The 20,195-nt window shown below is 28.8% G+C and overlaps 1 protein-coding gene across 8 annotated transcripts in view; it reads left to right on the top strand.

Moving 5' to 3' along the window:
* The window catches only part of garz (Sec7 domain-containing protein garz), an 87,047-nt gene that overhangs the window by 9,224 nt on the left and 57,628 nt on the right, over positions 1-20,195 (top strand). For all 8 annotated transcript variants that reach the window (XM_016051529.4, XM_071187106.1, XM_071187105.1 and 5 more), the window contains exons 4-11: positions 660-887; positions 4,071-4,177; positions 8,250-8,702; positions 9,333-9,425; positions 9,963-10,095; positions 15,588-15,808; positions 18,682-18,780; positions 18,858-19,052. In XM_016051529.4, coding sequence (XP_015907015.1) covers positions 660-887; positions 4,071-4,177; positions 8,250-8,702; positions 9,333-9,425; positions 9,963-10,095; positions 15,588-15,808; positions 18,682-18,780; positions 18,858-19,052 — 1,529 coding nt within the window. The remainder of the gene's footprint in view (positions 1-659; positions 888-4,070; positions 4,178-8,249; positions 8,703-9,332; positions 9,426-9,962; positions 10,096-15,587; positions 15,809-18,681; positions 18,781-18,857; positions 19,053-20,195) is intronic.

Here is a 20,195-nt window from a genome sequence, read left to right as displayed (position 1 = left end):
GAATAATTTATTGCAGAGTTACAGTAACAAGTTCAATAAGGTGTTGACCCGCCTTTAGCCTGGATACAAGCTGCCACACGGCGTGACATAGACCGATAAAACTCCCGGATGGTCTCTTGCGGTATTTCCTGCCAAATTCGATCCAATTGTCGAACGAGGTCATCGACATTCCGTGCCAGATGCAATCGCCTTCCCATCATATCACAGACATGCTCGATGGGAGAGAGATCTGGTGATCTGGCAGGCCAAGGAAGAGTTTGACAAGCTTGCAGACAGTTCATGCATACGAAATTTTAAAGCAATCGGATGATTGCTTCTTGGCGCGTCGATTTTTTTGTTATAGAGTGTATTAAGAACTTTAAAAGGATAGAAAAAAAATAATTTATGTTACTGTACTGATCCTAGTTGTTATTTTATTTTTGAAAGTGATTAAAAATATTTTTTCAGTGCTTAAAAAGTACTTAAATGATGCTTATTTTTTGATGAAAAGTCTGGCTACGCACCCTGCCCTCACAGAGAACTCAACTCAGTGATTCCTTTATTAGGAAAATTATTGGCTGAGTAGGAGATATTTATTAATTGTTTCTTGTAAGATATGGTAGAGTTTAATTAAATGCCCTTCAATACGACTAAATAAACAATGTAAAATCTATTTTCAGATGCTAAGCATCCTGCAGCACCAGTGGCTGCCGAAAATATTGCTGATGCCGTAACTCATGCTCGCTTCATGGGCACAGATTCTGCATCTGACGAAGTTGTCTTGATGAAGATTCTCCACGTATTGAGATTACTGCTGCTGACACCTCTTGGAATTTTACTCACAAATGAGTCAGTGTGTGAAATAATGCAATCTTGTTTTCGATTCTGCTTTGAGACAAGATTAAGTGGTATGTTTCATTGCTGTTTCCCCAATGGCTTTGCTGGTACACAATTCTAGAAAAATTTGTCCATGTGCCTTACTAACAAAATGAATAAATAAATACTACAAAAATACAAGACAATTGACAGACGCTTTTAACATTAACAAACAATACCATTAAAAGCAATATTGAAATTGTAGAATCACAATTAAGAAAAGATAGAAACACAGAATTAAATACTTTATGATCAAGACATTATTTCTCTTTCCTTCCAGCCATTCAGTTTTTAGTTAGAGTCCAGTAGATCAGCTTTATTCATATTTTTGGTCATACATTTAGTACGCACACTTTTCGTTCGGCTCTTAGTCAGAGATACTTACCCGTTATTGAGAAGAATATAAATTTGATTTTATCTGTTGTAGATATTTATTTTGTTTCTTAGATTAGACTGTTACTGTCAAAATAAAATATTTTCTTAAATAGGGCTCTACAAATCTTAGTTGTCATTGTGCCTAAAGAGCTAGCTAGTTTTTAATATTCTAGTAAAATTTAACTCTTAAATCCAGGCTTCTAAAACCTTTCTCTGGTTCCTAATAATTTTGAATTTTGGTAGATACCTTGTGCAGTATTATTAGTTTCATTCTTTTCCTTATTTTAGGAATTCGTATTCAATATGTTTTTTTATTAGATAATATTTTCTTTTTTTTAAAAAAAGGCCCTTTTTATGTTGATGTAAAATAATGTGACCGAAAGAAGAAAATTATAATTATGCATTAGTTTTTCTTTAACTCAAAATAACTGAAAAACAGTTTACATTAATGAAATTGAAAGATTTAATAATATGAAATTTAAATTCAAAAAAATGTAAACCTCTTGCACACCTTCAAATGTAACTTTGAAAAATCCACCAGGCTAAACTATAAGGTTGAAAAGAAAAGAAAAACGATCTAAGAGTTTTTATTCTCTAACTATTCACTTCAATTACAGTCAAACTATAGAACATTTATCTATTATCTACTTGGGCATAAATATACTAAAAAAAATAATTTTGCATCTATAACACTTTCGAATCATGTCTAAAAATGTGTAAAATGTAATGTTTTTTCATCCAATAATTTTTATGTTGTAAGAAGCATGTACAACAAAAATGTTCTGAAACAGTGGCCAGCTCCATTAATCATTTTTTTAATATTGGAAGAATTATTAGTTCTTGCATATAGAAATCAGTATTTTGATTTGCATGTTTTATTGCACAACAAGCCAGTATTTGCTATGTTATTAAATGCTATTACATCGCTATGTTACCAACCAGTGGCGTACGCAGAATTTTTTCAAGGGGGGTGTTCGTAATTTTCTGAAACTACTAAAAGGAATTCGAATCTGTAATAAAGCACTATGATTTCCCTAGTTTAGACAACTGGACAATTTTGACTTTTTATTTAGACAACATTGTTTAGTTAAATTTTGATTTGATTTTTTAAGTTTAAGAACATAATGTAATATTTTCTGAAAAAAGTCCAATGTCATATGGGTGGAAAGTAACACTTTGAGGGCCACTTTCATATTCATCAGATTTGCCCACTTAAAGCTTGGAGGGGGGGAATTTTTACACTAAATAAAACAATAGTTTGGGGGGGAATTTAGAATTTGCCCAAGAATGCGCCCAAGAGCTTGGGGGGGGATGGGGGCTACTGGACAGAGATAATTCTTAGTCTGACTAACTCCACTGTACTCCATTCCCCCTTTTATGTAATTTTTCACCGCATCTCCAAAATTCTCGAATTGTCTCAAAGACGACAAAGTCTAGGATTCCAGAATCATCACGTAAAGACCTCGCGAATGACAGCCAGTCTCGAAAACTATACTGGCTGGACAGAAAGAAACCAGTCCGTAGCAGTATCACATGAATTTGGTTTCAAAAGTACAACCCTATTATAGTAAATGTTTTTTCAGTACTCTGAGAAATACCGTGAGAAAAAAAAAGTAGGCATGAGGCTAATAAAAATATATAGTCTTAAAAAATAATAGCTCGCATAATTTCTACTAAAATTTTTATTTTTGCCATTTTGTCTGAGCTCAAGGGGGGTGTTTAAACCCCTCCCTTGCGTACGCCACTGTTACCAACCATTGCTATGTTATTCAATTACTATGTTACCAGCACGATTAGCTATGTTATTAAATAAAGAAACTGGTGGGAAAGAAACGCACAAGTTTCCCCATTAGGACAGTTAAAGGCATGAAAGCATGCATTTTGTAATAGAATTCTTCGACAATAAAAAAATCTCTTTATAATCTAAATTTAGCAGTTTAAATTTATTCAGGATCAAAGTAATAATAATATGAAATTATAATTTAGTTTCATTGAATATGGAATATGATACTTAATATAATAGTTTGCCACTTTGTTTGAATTTAATCTTTTTTCTTTTTTGAAATTTTATTTTAAAGAAATATATAAGATGATAGCAGCCACGGTCGGATGTTCAGCAATGCAGGCAAACAGTTGAAATGAAGATTATATTTATTTAAGTCATTTTAAAAAGGCGACAGAGCTTCACTTCGACTATTTAAATCATTTCAAACAATGGCGGAGCTCAAATCGGACTCCTAAATTTGTGTGCTTTAGTTTTTGTCCTAGGGAAAGTAACATAAGTTTTTCCCTTTATTTTATTAGGTTTCAGAAAGAAAGGGAAACATTAACAATTATAAATTGGTCTAAGGAAATTTTGCGTTCTCTCTCTTAGTTGCAGGGAAAATGTCTAACTTTTGACACACACACACAAATATATATATATATATATATATATATATATATATATATATATATATATATATATATATATATATATATATATATATATATATATATATTGGTTTAAAAAATCAAAAAAGCAATTACTAACTTTATACCAATAGAAATTTAAACAAAAAAATTTCTAGAAAGCTATTCTGTTTATTTTAAAAATTGTGAATTTAGAATATAAATAAATTTTTCAAATTAAGTTGGTAATAATAATAGACTGCACAATAATTAATGTTGTTATGTGTGATTAATACACAATAATTAATGTGTAATTTTTTCTTTTTAAAAAAAAAAAAAAAGAAGACTAGTTTTTATCTTTTTAAAATCAATTTATTGATTCAAATACATGCTTTTGTTATAGTTAATTTCATGTTAAAAATAACTCAATTTGTTTAATCCCTTTATAGAACTACTTCGTAGATCTGCAGAACATGCATTGATGGACATGGTGCAGCTGTTATTTTCCTGTTTACCTCAATTCACTGAAGACTCTAGATGTGCTTATATGAAAAAGGTAATTGTATTTGACTACTCTCTTGCATGAATAAAAAAAAGGTGTCATCCAAATGATTTCTATAATATTATTCAGATTTTCACAAATTGATAACCAGTTATAAATTTGTACTAATATTTAACAATGAGTCTAAATACAGCTGTGATGCCATTTAAGTGGAAGTATTGGAATCGTTGGTAAAAGTGTATGAGATTCCTGAAAATGTTCTGCAATTCGCTTCTACTCTAGTGAATCATGAATTTTCCAGAAATTTTTTTTCTACTTTGAAAAGTATTCTGCATAATTAGATTTTGAGTGAAAACTGCTTTACATACGAAATAAATATTGGGATTCATAAACCTGGATAAGGGGATTTCTCATTAGCTTTTAAAACCAGATAATATTCTGAGAAAATAAAACTTTTTGCTAAAAATTTAGAAAGAGAAGTTAATAACCTGGAAATATTGAATATACCTGGAAATATTTTTTTTAAGATTCAGTTATTACTTAAATGAATATTTTCATTTATTTTCTGAACTTTAAGTTTAAAGTTTTAAATATTTTTAAAGCTGTTTTAAATATGATAAGCTCTCATCTATTTGAAATTTGTTAAAACATTCGGAATTACTACTGTTCAAAAGTTTGATTTATAGGTTTATTAATATTTGTGTATAGTATTGTGTAATGTGACCATATACAGTGGAAAGTCCTATATCTGGAATGGTAAGAACTTCGGCAAGTCTGGTAAATAGATTTTCCAGATAACAGGTCTTGAAGGTAAACAAACATCAGAACGTGTTATATTCAATAAAAGAATAACAAATAAAGGACAATTAATGTCAATTTCATACAATAAAGTTTTTTTAATTTTTTATATAGCTTGAATGATGTTTTCAGAACTAAAGAATGTTTGGTATGATAAAATACATATATAAAAAGTAAATATAGAGGATGGAATAATTTCAACTTGATCTTTTATGAATAAAGAAACCTATTTCCCTCCTATTATATGAAGAATTAGCAGCACAGATAACTGGATAAAAATAACGTTAAAAAATGAGCCTTCAAAATTGAGTATATTTTTTAATGAAAATATCTAATTTGAAGCAAAGCAAATCTTGTCTGCAGGTGTTCTTTTCAAACACTATTAATATTTAGCTTCATTAAAAATCAAAAAAGTTTTTTTTAAAAATTTTGTTTGTTAAAAAGTGTCTGGAGAATAGACATCCGGAAATGGGACTTTATTATGTTGAAATAGTAATAATTTTGTATTGATATTGCTGCATATGACTAATAATTTTTTTCTGGTTTTGAAATTTTTTGGTGTTTTTGACCAAGATTATTTTCATTTTTTTTTTCAATGATGCATATAATTTCATGTGTTTTATTTTTATAGCTTGATGACTATTTTTTAGAATTGTTCTTCTATATAACCAATGAATTTGTTCTCCAGAAATTAAGTTGAAACTTAAAAATTAACATTAGTTGAACGTGTAACAATCAAAGGAGAGGATATTTTCGCAACATATAAATGTGTGTCATTACTGATGGGTGAAAGTAAAAAGAAATGAATTGATTTAAAAATAATTAAGTTAACTTTGCCGTTTTACCATATATGAGACAAACAGCCAAAATAACCCAAAAAATCATCACAATCTAAAAAGCGAATTAAAGCATAATGCCTAGAGTCTGATGAAAGTATAGGCCATTTTTGATGATGTCAGAAAAATTCATTTATTGGTGTCCAAAAAGCATCATATGAAGCACAATACAAAAGTCATGGTGGTAGAGTGGTTACTGAGAGCCGAGGCCGGTTCGTCTCTAGCATCAGATCGTGGATGGAATACACTTTAATTTTCCGTCTGGTCAGCAGCTGAGGCCTGTCCGTCACTCAGGGCTGAGATTTTTCCACTTTTTAGTGGATCTCAGCTTTTTTCGCTTTTATCTCAAATTTCAGCCTTTTTATCAAAAACTCTGATTCTCTAAAAAAAAAAAATTTTTTTATAAATATTCAGCTTTTCTGATAATTCAGTGATTGAATTTGTATTATATTTATTTCCGATTTTCAAAGATGAACTGAAAATTCAAACTATGTAGCTGCTAATTCTTCTGCATTTTCACTCATTTTAGTTATTTTCACTGCTTTTACACGCAGAAATTAAGAATTTCCGTATTTTTCCCCGCCTGCCAGATAGCTCACAATTCAAACATCGCTGCTTCCTGTTTGTTGGCGCGAAAGCAAGCATCTTGATTTGTATTTACGTTTCTTTAAAATCTCGATTTTATTATCAGACATCAATTTTCGTATTTACAGGATTTAAAAGTTGCATGTTGCGATTCTTACTCACGCAATTTAAATATCGTACATTGCAATTCTTATTTATGAGATTTAAAAATCCAATATTGCGATTGGTACCCTATGTAGCGATTTGTATTCTCGCCAGTTTAAAATCCAATGTCGTAATTCGTTTATGCGGTTGTAATATCAAACATCGGTTATCGTATTTATACGTGATTTAAAATTTAGACTTTGCAATTTATATTCAGGCGATCTAAAAATTACGCATCATGATTTGTATTTTCGCATTTTTTAGATCCAATATCGAGTTTCATATTCACGTGATTTAAAAGCCACGAATCGGGATTCATATTCTCTCAATTTGAAATGAAATATTGCTATACTTATTCACTCGATTTTAAAATCATGCATGTGATTCATATTTATGTGATTCATATTCATACAATTTTAAAATTAATCATCGGGATTTATAATCACATGGTTTAAAAATCACACTTTTTTTGTCAAATTTTTGGATATCCTAGCTTCATATATATATATATATATATATATATATATATATATATATATATATATGTGATCCTAGCTTCTTCATATATATATATATTCATTCTTGGATTTCCTCTTTTTTACTTTCTGGCTACTCTCATCCCTGCCGTCACTACCATCAGATTGTCAATGGAATAAACTTTAATTAAATCCACATAAGAAGATATGCCATTTTTCCCCAGGCTCAATCAAATAGAGATGCCAAAAAAAAAAAAGTGTAACATTTATTGTTGAAATAACTGTAGATAATTGATGAAAAGCTCAATGGTAAGCCTAGTCTCATGAAAAATTATATTGATGAGAAAGATGATGATGTATGATGCGGTTGCATCATTTTCCCCAGCACCTGTCCAGGGGAAGGTTGAAAAATAATCAGTCCGCTTAACTAATACGAAAGCTAATACGAAATTCGTATCCCACGAGTTGAGAAAAGTGGGTTTTTTTTGTAGGAAAATGCTAAAGATGAGTTGCAGTTAGTAAAAATTAGAAGTTACGGTTAGGATAGGACTAAAGAAGTAAAGTAAAAGTTAAAGTGTTTAAAAATTTAATGTAGTGACGATTATGAAATAAGAAAAAGTGTAAAAGTACAGGGTCCTGCATGGAACTTACAAAGGAAGCAACCAGCTGCGTTTCTATGAAATGAAGGGGAAAAGAAAATTCCAAAGCACTTCAAAAGGGAAAGTGTAAAAATAAAAAATTGATTGCAGGGACTATATATATTTCCGATCTAAAAATTATTGAGTGACACAATGTCACAAAATGTTTTCAAGATATCGTGAATAAACTGTCATACATGAGCAAGGGTTGAAATTAGGAAAATTTAGTTACTGGTCCTTGGGACCAGAAGTCAAAAGATATTACTTGTGTCTTACACAATTTAACTTGTCCATTTGTATATTTTTATTATTATAATTTTTTTTTTAAGTTTGTAATGCGAGTTTAATAAAAAAAATATACCATACTGGAAATGTGTAATTTCACAATTTTAGTGAAATATACTGTTTTGTGACAAAACCACAGACCAAACTAGGAAATTGAAAATGGATGAAAACAAAACAGAATACCATCCTTTTATATTCATTGTTCATCTGGGGCACCACCGATATTTATTTTAGAGTGAACCGAATCAAATTTTAGCAGTCTCAGACTTATGGACTACCATTTTTGAGCCTGGCCTATGGATTGCCTTGAAATAATATAGATTATATAATTTAAATAAATATATTTCTTGTTTAATTTTTATAGTTGAAGATGAGATCTGGAGCTTTAGATGCCGGTAGAAGCAGCAGAAGGAAGCGTTCCCCAAGGCCAAAAAGACGTAAAAGCCAACAGCCAGAAGAGACAGACTCCTCTATGAAGTCGGAAACGCGACTATCCAATCCTAGCTCTCCTCAATTGCAGCATAAAATAATATCAGCATCTGAAATGAATGTGGACTCATTGGAATGTAGTTCTGTAGACAATGCAACTAACCTTTCCCTCGAAAGTAACGAAAGCAGTAATACTGTTCCTGAAGGGATTGTTCCTGAAGGGACTGTTCCTGAAGGGACTGTTCAGTCAGAAGAATCTCAACAAGATGAGGTATCAAATCAAGTGGATGAAAGGAATGGTCATATAATTGATGCTAGTTTGGATGCTATCTCTCAATCAACAAACCAAGTTTTGAATGAAGAAAACCTAGATTCCTTACCTACACAAGTAAACTTATTTAATCTTTTTCTGCCTTTTTAAAATTTAGTTGTAGTTTTTATATTTTTGCAGGGTACATTTCAGAATTTTTGTGAAAGGTAGTTTTTTTTTGTGAAATTTTAAAAATCTACTATTTTTGTGAAAATAGTGTTAGTCTTGGTTTTATGTAAAAATATATCTTATTTTCTAACGCTTTCTTTTCACTTTTTAAATTCTTAAATTGTAAATGATAGATTTGGAGATCGACTTATTTGAACACAAGGATTTTTTTTCTTCCTAAAATATTTAGAAAATTTATTAATATTTAGAAATATTTCCTAAATCATAGAAAATTTTTATCTTTTTGTAATATGAGTGTGAACAAAATAAAAGTAATGCTTTTCTTTAAAAACATGATAAAAATTATAATTCTGCAGAAGGATCCATTTTGCTGTTGAAATATGAAAGTCTTGATAAAAGATATGTATTTCAAGGAACAAAATGTGTTTCTAAAATTAATTCCATTTACAAAAATTTTCACAAAATTATTTTATTAAAGTTCATATTGTATAAAATTTTGTGTTTTGAATGAGGTCATTTATTTCTGATGCATATTTCATTTGTAAAGGAAGTCCAAAAATATATATATATTATTTATAGCCTTACTCTGTAGACATCAGCTGTGACACGAAAGATAGCACTTGTGATATTGTAATATCAGGTTTGCCTGCTGAATCAGAAAACTATTCTCAGGTATTCTATTTAGAAACTTAGTGTACTGAACTGTTATTCTTATTATAATCGATTGTATTAGGTACCATATGTTATTTTCTGTTATTCTTATAACTAATTGTATTGCTAAATTTTATTATCTAATGTTGTTATTAATTGTATTATCATTTTTTTATAATAAATTTTATTTTCTGTTACTGTAATTTTATTGTTTTTTATGAATTCTCTCTCTCTTTCTTTCTTTCTTTTTTTTTTTTGGAATTTAAAGGTTAAATTAACTCTGCATATCAACAAAATAAAATCTCATCTTTAAAGAAAACAAGAACTTGTTTCTTTAGGAAGAAATCATAGAATTTTTTGTTTATGTTTTTATTTTGTTAGAAATTGACATCATGAATTTTTTATGGGTAAATATTAAATTTTTAAAAGGTAATCAAGTATCCCTAGTATCAATGTTATTTACATAATCATTACTGTTTACTGTAATAATTATGTAATAATTTCTGTTTATTTCTTAAAATAACTATTCCTCTAATACTAAAATGATATTATTGTTAGAAGAAGAAATTTAATGAGTCCATAGAGAGCAGTGAGGGTGCCCTTGAAGACGGACCCACTCTAGATCATGGCGAGCCTGATTATGTTAATCCCAGAGGTGTTCGATTCACTCCTCATCAACAACCTAAAGAAGGTAAATAATTCTGATTTTTAAATTTTTGATTTTATTCAAATTTTTAACATTCTATATTTTGTGATTTGATTAAAGTTTTTTTTCTGCAATTTTAATTTTTATTGAAAGGAAAAGTATTCTTAAGTTTATTAATTTAAATTTCTAACTGTTTTTAATTTAAAGTTGGCTTTTTGTGGAACATCCATAACTGGTTTAGCAATTAAAAACTTACTATGAGAAAATCACAAGAGAAATAGAAACATAAATTTCATTTATTGTATCTAAACTTTAATATTTTAAATAAACTCATTTTCAAATGTATGTTATTGTAAAGTATCACATCCAATCTATTTAATAAAATTCATTCTTTTATTAGTTTAAACTCTGGTGAAAAAAGAAAGTTTCATTTTTACTTTTGTTCAGTCATACTATACTGAGCCTCTCAGTGGTGGACTGATATGTCACTACGTTGATCCATGAGTTTTTATTTCATATTATAGCCTTTGTTGAACACAGTCAGCTAAATTTTTAGGTTTACAACTCCTAATGTTCAGCTACGTAGCCTTGTAATTTTGAACCCAATCCAGAAGACAAGGGAACTCCTGGATCAAGTATTGTGAAAAATTTTGCCTTCATGGAGAACTTTTTGATGGAACTAACCCACATTTCCGTTACATGAAGAGGAAGACTACAAGAACCTCCCACAGTTAGCCTGATGGAAAGTGGACTGTAACCCATGATCCGTCTACCACTGAGGATATTTCACGTCAGCACTGTGGTTGGCGCAAGCCAGATATTCAAAATTTTTAGCGACCAGCCATTGCTGGGGTTCGAACCCAGTTCACCTCATTGGATGGCAAATGCTCTATCCCCTGAGCCATGGTGGCTCTATCTATGAGTTTGGAGCTGATCCTGTCTACAGTAGGACTGAGCTTTCTGAAATATCAATGTAAAGCTTTCATTTCTTGAAAGCCAATATAAGAAGATGCTCACAGTGTAAAGATTTACCATAAGGGAATTCTAACTCTATTAATGCGCTAACAAATATGATGTTGATTCTGTTTAACTACAAAGAAGCAAATATTATACAAGGCGTAAATTTAATCAGGTGCTTCTGTTTCGTGCATGACTTGGCATTAGAATGTGGAACAAAATGTATGTCTTTTCCTTTTTTGCTCCTCTTTTTTTTTACCAACATTTCTTGTTGATAATTTTTAGTGAGACTTATGTTACTTTGCAATCACTGTGCATAATTTCATTTTGAATTTATGGTGAAAAAAAATATAGTATATCAAGTAAAATTTCTTCATTAAATTTAAAGGTTATATTTATTTGTTTAATATTTGCAGGGTGCATAGCGTTTTTAAAAAGTGCTTAAAGGTGCTCATTTTGGATTTTCGTTTTTTAAAAGCCCTAAAGGTGCTTTTTTCATTGGGTGTTTTTAAAAAGTGCTTAATTTACCCTTTTTCAAAGTGAGATTTTTCCTTTACTGTGTTGATTTTCCCTTTGAATTATGCAAAAAGACGAAGTTCACATTGTTCTATTCAACGTTTTCAAAATTAATTCAATCCCAATCTATTTCGGCGTATTGTCAGTCCGTAGAGTATGAAAACGCCATTTGTTTCACATGATTCAAAATTTCATGATTTTTGACAATTGTCAAAAACAATGCCAAAAGCTTTTTTCTTTTTTTTTTGACATGACGGTTAAAACAAGATAAAACCGTCAATTATCAAAAACTTTCATACCCTGCCTAGTTATAATATTTTTTTAAAGTGCTTAAAAATATTTTTTTAGTGCTTGAAAAGTGCTTATTTTTTGTTGAATAATTTGACTACGCACCCTAATTTGGCTATTAGACTAAACCTCTTTATTATTTTAACTAAATAAAAGGTACACTATTTTTTAAGTTTTAAATGTTTTGTTTTTTGTAATTTAAAATTAGTACCATTAATTTTATTATTTTTAAACTAATAATTAACTCAATTTTATTTTAGAAAAAATTGAGCAATGATTTATTTTTACTTTAATTGCATATAGAAATGGGCCTTCAGTCAATTCATTTTTATTATTTTAAATAAATAGAAAGGGATAGCAATGTTTCAAAAGTGCATTTTCCCCACAATTAATTTAAAACTTTCTTTAAAAGTGTACCTACTTTTTGTTTTTACCAGTCTTCTTATATTCTTAAAAAATTTCTTACAGTGCATGTAAATAAAATATTTTATAGAATTTTACTGTTTTTAAATCAATATAGATAAACTTTTTATTTTTTAAAAAGGGTCATTTAAAAGGTCATTTAAAGGGTCAATTATCATTTAAAAAGGTCAGTTCATCGAGCCATGGTACCCACCATCTCAGATTTTGATGAAAATTTGTACACTTATATAATTTTTGATGCTGATTTCAAAAATATCAATTATATTTAAATCAGTTAAGAGGTTTGAAAGTTATAAGCATTTATATTTTTGTCAAAATGATACATTTGCCGCCATTTTGATTTGTACATCAAAGACTATTAATGATTGTAACTCTCCTTATATTTGTCATTGAGCAATAATCTTTTTATTTTGTACAGAAGAAAGTAATCTGTCATTTAAACATATTTGTTTGCAAATAATTATTTTACTTATTTAGTAAATGGGTCTGTTTTGCAGTTTTTTGATCTACGGAGTTGAGTAACTTCAGGAGCTGATTTCTGGCAACTCGTCTCCTTTAATTTCAAAAATATTTTAGGCAAAGATAGTTGAAAGTGCAAACTAACCTCTGATATAAAAATTTTGATGGGCGGTTCACTCACTTTTTAGAAAAAAATATTTTTCTTATGAATTATTATGCATTAAAAGTACTGGTAGTTTGATGATTTATAGTCCTTAATTGTAATTGTAGTAATTGTAACTAGAGTATAATAAAATGATGTAAGAAAATTTGAATGCTAGAATTAGTAAAATAAAGTGATCATTTATAAATTTTCTTCTTCTTCTTTCTTTGAGCCCCCCCCCCTCAAAAAAGAAAAGAAGAAAGGAAAAAATCTGAGAATGAACAAGACAAACACAATTTCTGCATCACGAACACAATTTCTGGCCAGGGATTGCTGAAATTTGCAATTTAGCTCTATATGTTTTAGCTTGATCTACACTTATGACATGAAGGGAGACTTTCTTGGTCTTATTGGAAGGAGAATTAAAGTAAATAAATTTTACATGACACTCAATTCTGATTGGAGCAAACAGAAATGTTCTGGCAAATGATACATTCTGATTTGTCAAATTTCTTTTTTGGGATGGTAGGGATGGAGTGTGTCAATAGTTTTCAGTATTTTTTTTTTCTATTAAGAAGTTTTTTCTAAAAAAATTGGATGTATATAATTGTAATAAAAGTCTTACAGAATTAAAAAGGCCTGCAGGTGTTAGTGATGAAACAAGAGCATACAAATTGTGACAAATAAAGGGATAAAATTAACTATAAATATTCATAATTTGGTCTTAATTACATTTTAGAATCAAACAAAATGTTTGAATTAAAATAAAGTGTACAAAAATTTTCTCTCTGATCTTATTCAACATCATAAATTCTGATTTTCTCCTTCTATAAAGATCAAAGTTAGTTCAGTTAAAAAAAATTTAATGGCTGCTTTTTATTATTTGGTATTGCCCTCTACTCTTTTAGGGAAACTTTTATTTATTTATTAATTTTTTTAGATTCTGATCATTCTCTTTACCAAAGCTATATGATTCTGGATAAATTTATTTACAAAAAAGGTGAAATTTGGTACATTCTCAAATTATTTCCTTTCCTTTCTTTTCTTTTTCGAAGGGAAGGAAAAAAATAATTTAATAAATGATTACTTTATTTTACATATTTTTCTACCATTCACATTTTATTATACTCTAGTTACAATTACTACAATTACAATTAAGGACCATAAATCATCAAACTACCAGTACTTTTAATGCATAATAATTCATAAGAAAAATATTTTTTTAAAAAAAGTGTGTGAACTGTCCATTAAAATTTTTGAATCAGATGTTAGTTTGCACTTTCAACTATCTTTGCCTAAAATATTTTTGAAATTGAAGGGGGCGAGTTGTCAGAAATCAGCTCCTAAAGTTACTCAACTCTGTTGATCAAAAAACTGCCAAACAGACCCATTTACTAAATAAGTGAGACAATTATTTGCAAAAAAATATGTTTGAATAACATATTACTTTATTCTGAACAAAATAAAAAAAAAATATTGTCTATGACAAATATAAGGTGAGTTACAATCATTAATAGCCTTTGATGTATGAATCAAAATGGCGGCAAATGTGCCATTTTGGCAAAAATATAAATGCTGATAACTTATAAACCCCTTAACTGATTTAAATATAATTGATATTTTTGAAATAAGCATCACGAATTGTATAAGTGTACAAATTTTCATCAAAATCTGAGATGGTGGGTGCTATTTTCGTAAAATCCTGTATGATTTGCCGTGGAATGACCCAAAAGTGAATAGAATAAAGCTTATGCTTATTTTTAATTTCTGAATTTGGTCTTAAATAAAAGCATTTTTATTATTTTTATTTTAAAAATTAGGCCATGTTATTGGTGTTATAAAAGTATTTTTTCATAATTAACATATTTTGTTACAGATTTATTTATTTCAGATTGATTTAAGATTTCTGATTGTTTGGTTTAGATTCTAATGAAACATTATTCGAACATATATTATGCCACCAAAAATTGCTATTTCTAACTGACCACCATCATGATATAAAATTTCTTACTCTGCCTAGTCCTATTGTGTAAGTTTGCTTGCAGGTAGTTGTAGCCGGTTATTGGAAAGGCGAAAACAAGCATCTGCCCCCAGACCATTCAGTTTGCTGACAAACATGGTTCCTAAAGCCTGGCTGTTTCCATGTTTTGATGAAGCTACACGGTTTAATAAATTTTTTGGTGAAATTTGCGACTGATGCATTAAGAATGTCAGTGAAAATTCCGGCTTTTGGTACTTAATCTGGATATAAGCATGATTTCCATGGGGAAAATAAACAGCATTTAAGTGTGTTAAACAGTCGCATGGCGCCATAAATGACAGAGTTTGAGTTAGAAAATACGTACTAATAGTGCGTAAAATGATATGTGCACTGAGAAAATGGGTGTATATGGGTTTTTGTATTTGTCTATTAATGGCAATTAACAATTTTTGAACACACACACAAAAAAAAACTGTGATAAAAAGTGTTTGAAAACTGGGCCCCAGAATTCATAAATTCGTGTCTACATTTACCATCGTGTTCAATTTTTTCACTGTTACTCTCCTCATTTACTCATAAATCTATTCAAAGATTTCCAAAAAGAATAGTGTATACTTTGTGCTATGTATAACTAAAATACTAATTGATCTATGGTCACTTGTATGTCCATTTCTTGTACTTTATTGACGTTTCTTTCTTTTTTTTAGTTCTATTTAATGGTTGTTTTTGCAATTGTTGTAGTTAAATACAGATCTACAAATTTTATTTTAGGTACAGGTCCTCTGGTTCCTTATGGCTTACCATGTGTTCGAGAACTCTTCAGATACTTAGTAAGCTTAGTGAATCCACATGATAGGCATAATTCTGAGACTATGATCCAAGTAGGCCTCAATCTATTGACAGTGGCTTTAGAAGCAGGGGCGGATAATCTTGGAAGATTTGGCTCATTCTTGGTCTTGATTCGTGATGAAACATGCAGAAATCTATTTGCAGTATGGTTTCGTTATTATTTTAACAGGATTCCCAAAAATGAGTGATCATATCAAAAGAGCAAATACAATTTTAAAAAATAGAAGACAGAGATACAGCTTTCTGCTTTTAGAAACTTATTTTATTTTTACAAAGTTTTCGAAATATTTTTTAAATTTATCAAAAAATGGAACTGCTTATTGAGAAAACTATCGAACAAGGTTTCCAAAATAACCTTCCTTTACAGTAACTACTAATAACAATATTACAGGGTTCCCACGGTACTTGAAAAACCTTGAAAGTCCTTGAATTTAGTTTTAAAAAAATCAGGGCCCTGGAAAGTCCTTGAATTCTGCCAAAGGGTACTTGAAAAGTACTTTATTTTTTAGGATTTAAAATAATTCTAATCTTTCTTATAAAAAAGCAGTAAAAAAATAATAAATTCAAAGGAAGATTATAGAAATTCTGATAGATGCAATTTTTAATGCTTGAAGTGAAAAGGGGTTAAAGAAGATGCAAAATTTTTCTCTCCTAGATTTTTCACACCAGATTATTGTTCATCTCTGATGTTTTGAAAGCTGAAATTTCTATCAAATTGTAGGATTTGTAGTCATAGTTTTCGAATGATATATAGTGTTTAATTGATTTAGAAATATGTTCAATGTGTTAACTTCATTATTATGACAGGTCAATATTGTTATCCTATTTGTTCTTTTAATTTATGTACAAAGGATAATTAATTTTTTATCATTTATAATCAAATTTTTGCATTTAGTTTTTACTGCTAATGAATAAAATTTAGTTCTACAGGTTTCATTGATTATGAATAAACATCGTGACTCACTCACATTAAACTGATTCTTGGTTTACGGATTGGAATTCACATAAAGTGTTCGACAAATTATGATTTAGATGAAAGTGATTAACGAATCAAATATTAAATATTAATTTAAAGTGATTTGCAAATTACTCATCAGGATTTGTATTAAGGTATTTTATAAATCACATATCATGATTCACATTAAAGTTTAAAAATCACGTATTGCGATTGACAAAAGAGATTTAAAAGTTACCACTCAATTCTCATCAAAATGATTTAAGAATAATACATAGCTGTTCTATATTAAGCATCTTTCGAATCACAAATTGCAATTTGCATCATAATGATCACTATTCATATGAAAACTATTAGCTGATCAGGCAACTAAGTTCTCATTAAAGTGATTTATGTATCACACTTTGTTATTTACGTCTTGTTAGTTCGTGCGTTTTGTATCATTTGCTATTCATATTGTTCTGATTTAAGAAACATACACCACAATTCAATTTCAATTTACAAATCACACATTGTGATACGTAATTTACGTAATCTTCGAGACTTACTTCATCTTACTTATGAATTTGATTTGCATCTAGTATATATGTAAATTAGATTCGTATAAATGCGATTTAAAAATTATGCTTAGTGAAAATTACGCATATTCACACAATTTTAAAAATCACTCTTCATATTTTATGGATATATTTTAAAGAAAATAAAGCTTGGTAAGTCTTACTTATCTGTAAAATATTGTTCTACAATAGATTTTATTATGTTCGAAATGCGTTACTGATATTCTGAAGTAACAAAATAGATAATTCGTTATTAAAATTGAAACAGATATTTTAAATGGATATATTTTGATATTTTATTAAATTATATACATTTCCTGTAACCTAAAATTTGATCTAACATATTAAGTAATAGTATTTATATTTTAATAACCGTACAATCACACAAACTTTATCAATTATTTACTATGCTTGTTTAATGTAATATGCATTATTCATTAATTCCATTTCATTAATTCTTATTCACTTCATTAATTTTTTCATGATGAGTTTCACTGAAGCTAGTTTTTAAATGTTGGCTAGTATCGTTCGTCAATTGGATTTTTTTTTGTCAATGGGAATTTTTAAGTGATTTGAAACAGCAATGTAACTATCAACAATTTGTATTATTAACTGACAAATTTAATAAATATTTTTTTGTTGTCAAATAAGCATTGTGCCTTAAAAACATACAATTTCTGCTTCTACGTAATTGTAAAATTTGGTTGACATGTACTTTAGCATATAACTGTAATACTGAATAGGTCCTTGAAAAATTTGATTTTTGGTCCTCGAAAATCATTCAAAAGTCCATGAATTTTTAAAAAAAAATTGAGTGGGAACCCTGTATTATAAAACACACTAATCACAATATTAACAATGAAAATGATTTTAAAGCATTGGTTATATTTTTTCTAAATAACAGCGCAATCTACTGAAGAGCTTTTATCTAGTTTTGTTACTTGGTAAAAATAAATTATTTGATTTCCTAATTTTCTTATCATTCTCCTTTAAATGATTTTTTAAATCTTCATCCATTTTTCGGTCAGCTATTATATATTGGACAAAATTTTAAAAGATTTTGCTACTGACCAGTGGCATCTTTGTAAAACATGTGTCTATTTTTTCAAAAAATGGAACTTTTAAACAATTAAAAAAACTCTTTATTTAACAATATGAAACATTTCTTTTCAAGCATTTCTCAAAATTTGGTAAACATTACTTTGAAAATAAAGTAATTATTTCCTATGTAATGTTTACCAAATAAAGTACTTTTCAGATTATAAAATATTCAGAATATATCAATATTTATTAAAACAAAATATGATTTTTAAAAAATGCACATGGACTGCATTTTCGACAAATAAAGTAGCACCTGACAGACGATCTGTTAATTGTCATTTATTATATTTAGTCATTCTGTGGTCAGTGCCGATCATTAATTTTGCTCTATACTAATCAGTATTCTATTTCTAAAATGTGTTTCTGTGAAAAAGTTTTCTTTTTTTTTATTATTTGTTTTTAGCTTTTATCTGTTGAACGCCTAACAATATTTGCCTCTGCTCTCAGAGTGTCCTTCCTGCTGTTTGAAGCTCTTCGCACTCATTTAAAATTTCAGTTAGAAGTGAGCAAAATCTTTTTGTTTTCTGATTTCCATTTTGTGTTTAATTGCATTTTAATAAAAATTTATTTTTCTCGTAGATGTTTCTTAAATCTTTATTGGATATGATATCGACTGAATCGAGCAAGGTTTCTTATGAGCAAAGGGAAATTTCATTGGACTGCCTGACACAACTTTGGCGTATTCCTGGACTTGTAACAGAACTGTACATTAATTATGATTGTGATACCTATTGCTCAAATGTTTTTGAAGAACTCACTAAAATGTTATCTAAAGTGAGTTTCTTGCAATGTCTAGTTTTTCAGTTTGAAAGACAAATGAATTAACTCAATCATAATGTGTCTTAACATTTTCATCTTCTATTAAAATATTTGCCTCAATTATTTTTAATATTTAATGATAGGAAAGAGGTTCAACAGGTTTTGTCACATAACACTGTCACAGCAAGTTTTGTCACATTAATTTTTGTCACAATTTCTTTTCTTTTTGTGTGAGAAGGATGCACATGCTTCAATACAGATATTTATTTAGATTTGAAGCAAAGTTCTGCCAAATATTTATGTTTTAGATGTAAGCTTGTTTAACAATTAATTTCACTGTGTCACTAAATGAAAATATGACTAGTTTATTGTACTTATTAAAATATTTTCTAAATATGTATTAATTTGCATGCATAAAAGGCTAATGTAATTCTGAAAGAAGGATGGATTTGTTTCTTCTTGGGGGCAACAATAATGAAAAATTTGCATTACCAAATAAAGGTTTAAATATTTCATAAAATTAAACATATATTCATAAAATATTATATTGCAATAGCCCATACGAATGAAGTTCAAATATCAAGTCAGTAGGTGACCTTATATTTGTGCTTTAGTCACCTTTTATTTGTATTGGCAGTGAATAAAAGTTTTTAAGAAAAAATTAAACTTAATATCGAATTGTAATATTTTTCTCTTTCACTCACACAACCATTATGAAAATTTATGCACATAAGTAATAAATGACAATCATTAGTGTCAATTTTTTCATTTGTTTCTTGTCAAACAAACATTAAGGCATTTGTAACATGTTTTGTAAAATTTTAAATTTTGAAGCCTACCAGGCATCAATTGTGAGAGGTATTTGTAAGCAAGTTAAATTTTCTTGGTGTATATTAAATTTTTCAAGTAGGAATTATTCTTTTCACTAAGCCAGTCCGATATCTTTTAACTTATGGTAAAAGGAATATTTACTTTTATTCTTGTGAGTATTACTTCTTTCAATAATTTACTATACTGTAGAAATTGGAAAGGGTTTCAGACTATATTATATAAATTAGTATCTATTAAGCAAGCAAAACCATTTTAAATTAACTAACAGAGCTGTTTTGTTAGTTCATGAGCAGTGCTGGTAAGTCCCTAATTAATAAGTAAAAAAAA

This window comes from Parasteatoda tepidariorum, chromosome 9, assembly GCF_982258835.1.
Source record: "Parasteatoda tepidariorum strain Cologne lab strain chromosome 9, Ptep-v5.0, whole genome shotgun sequence".
Taxonomy (NCBI): domain Eukaryota; kingdom Metazoa; phylum Arthropoda; class Arachnida; order Araneae; family Theridiidae; genus Parasteatoda; species Parasteatoda tepidariorum.
This window is presented reverse-complemented; position numbering and strand designations above follow the sequence as displayed.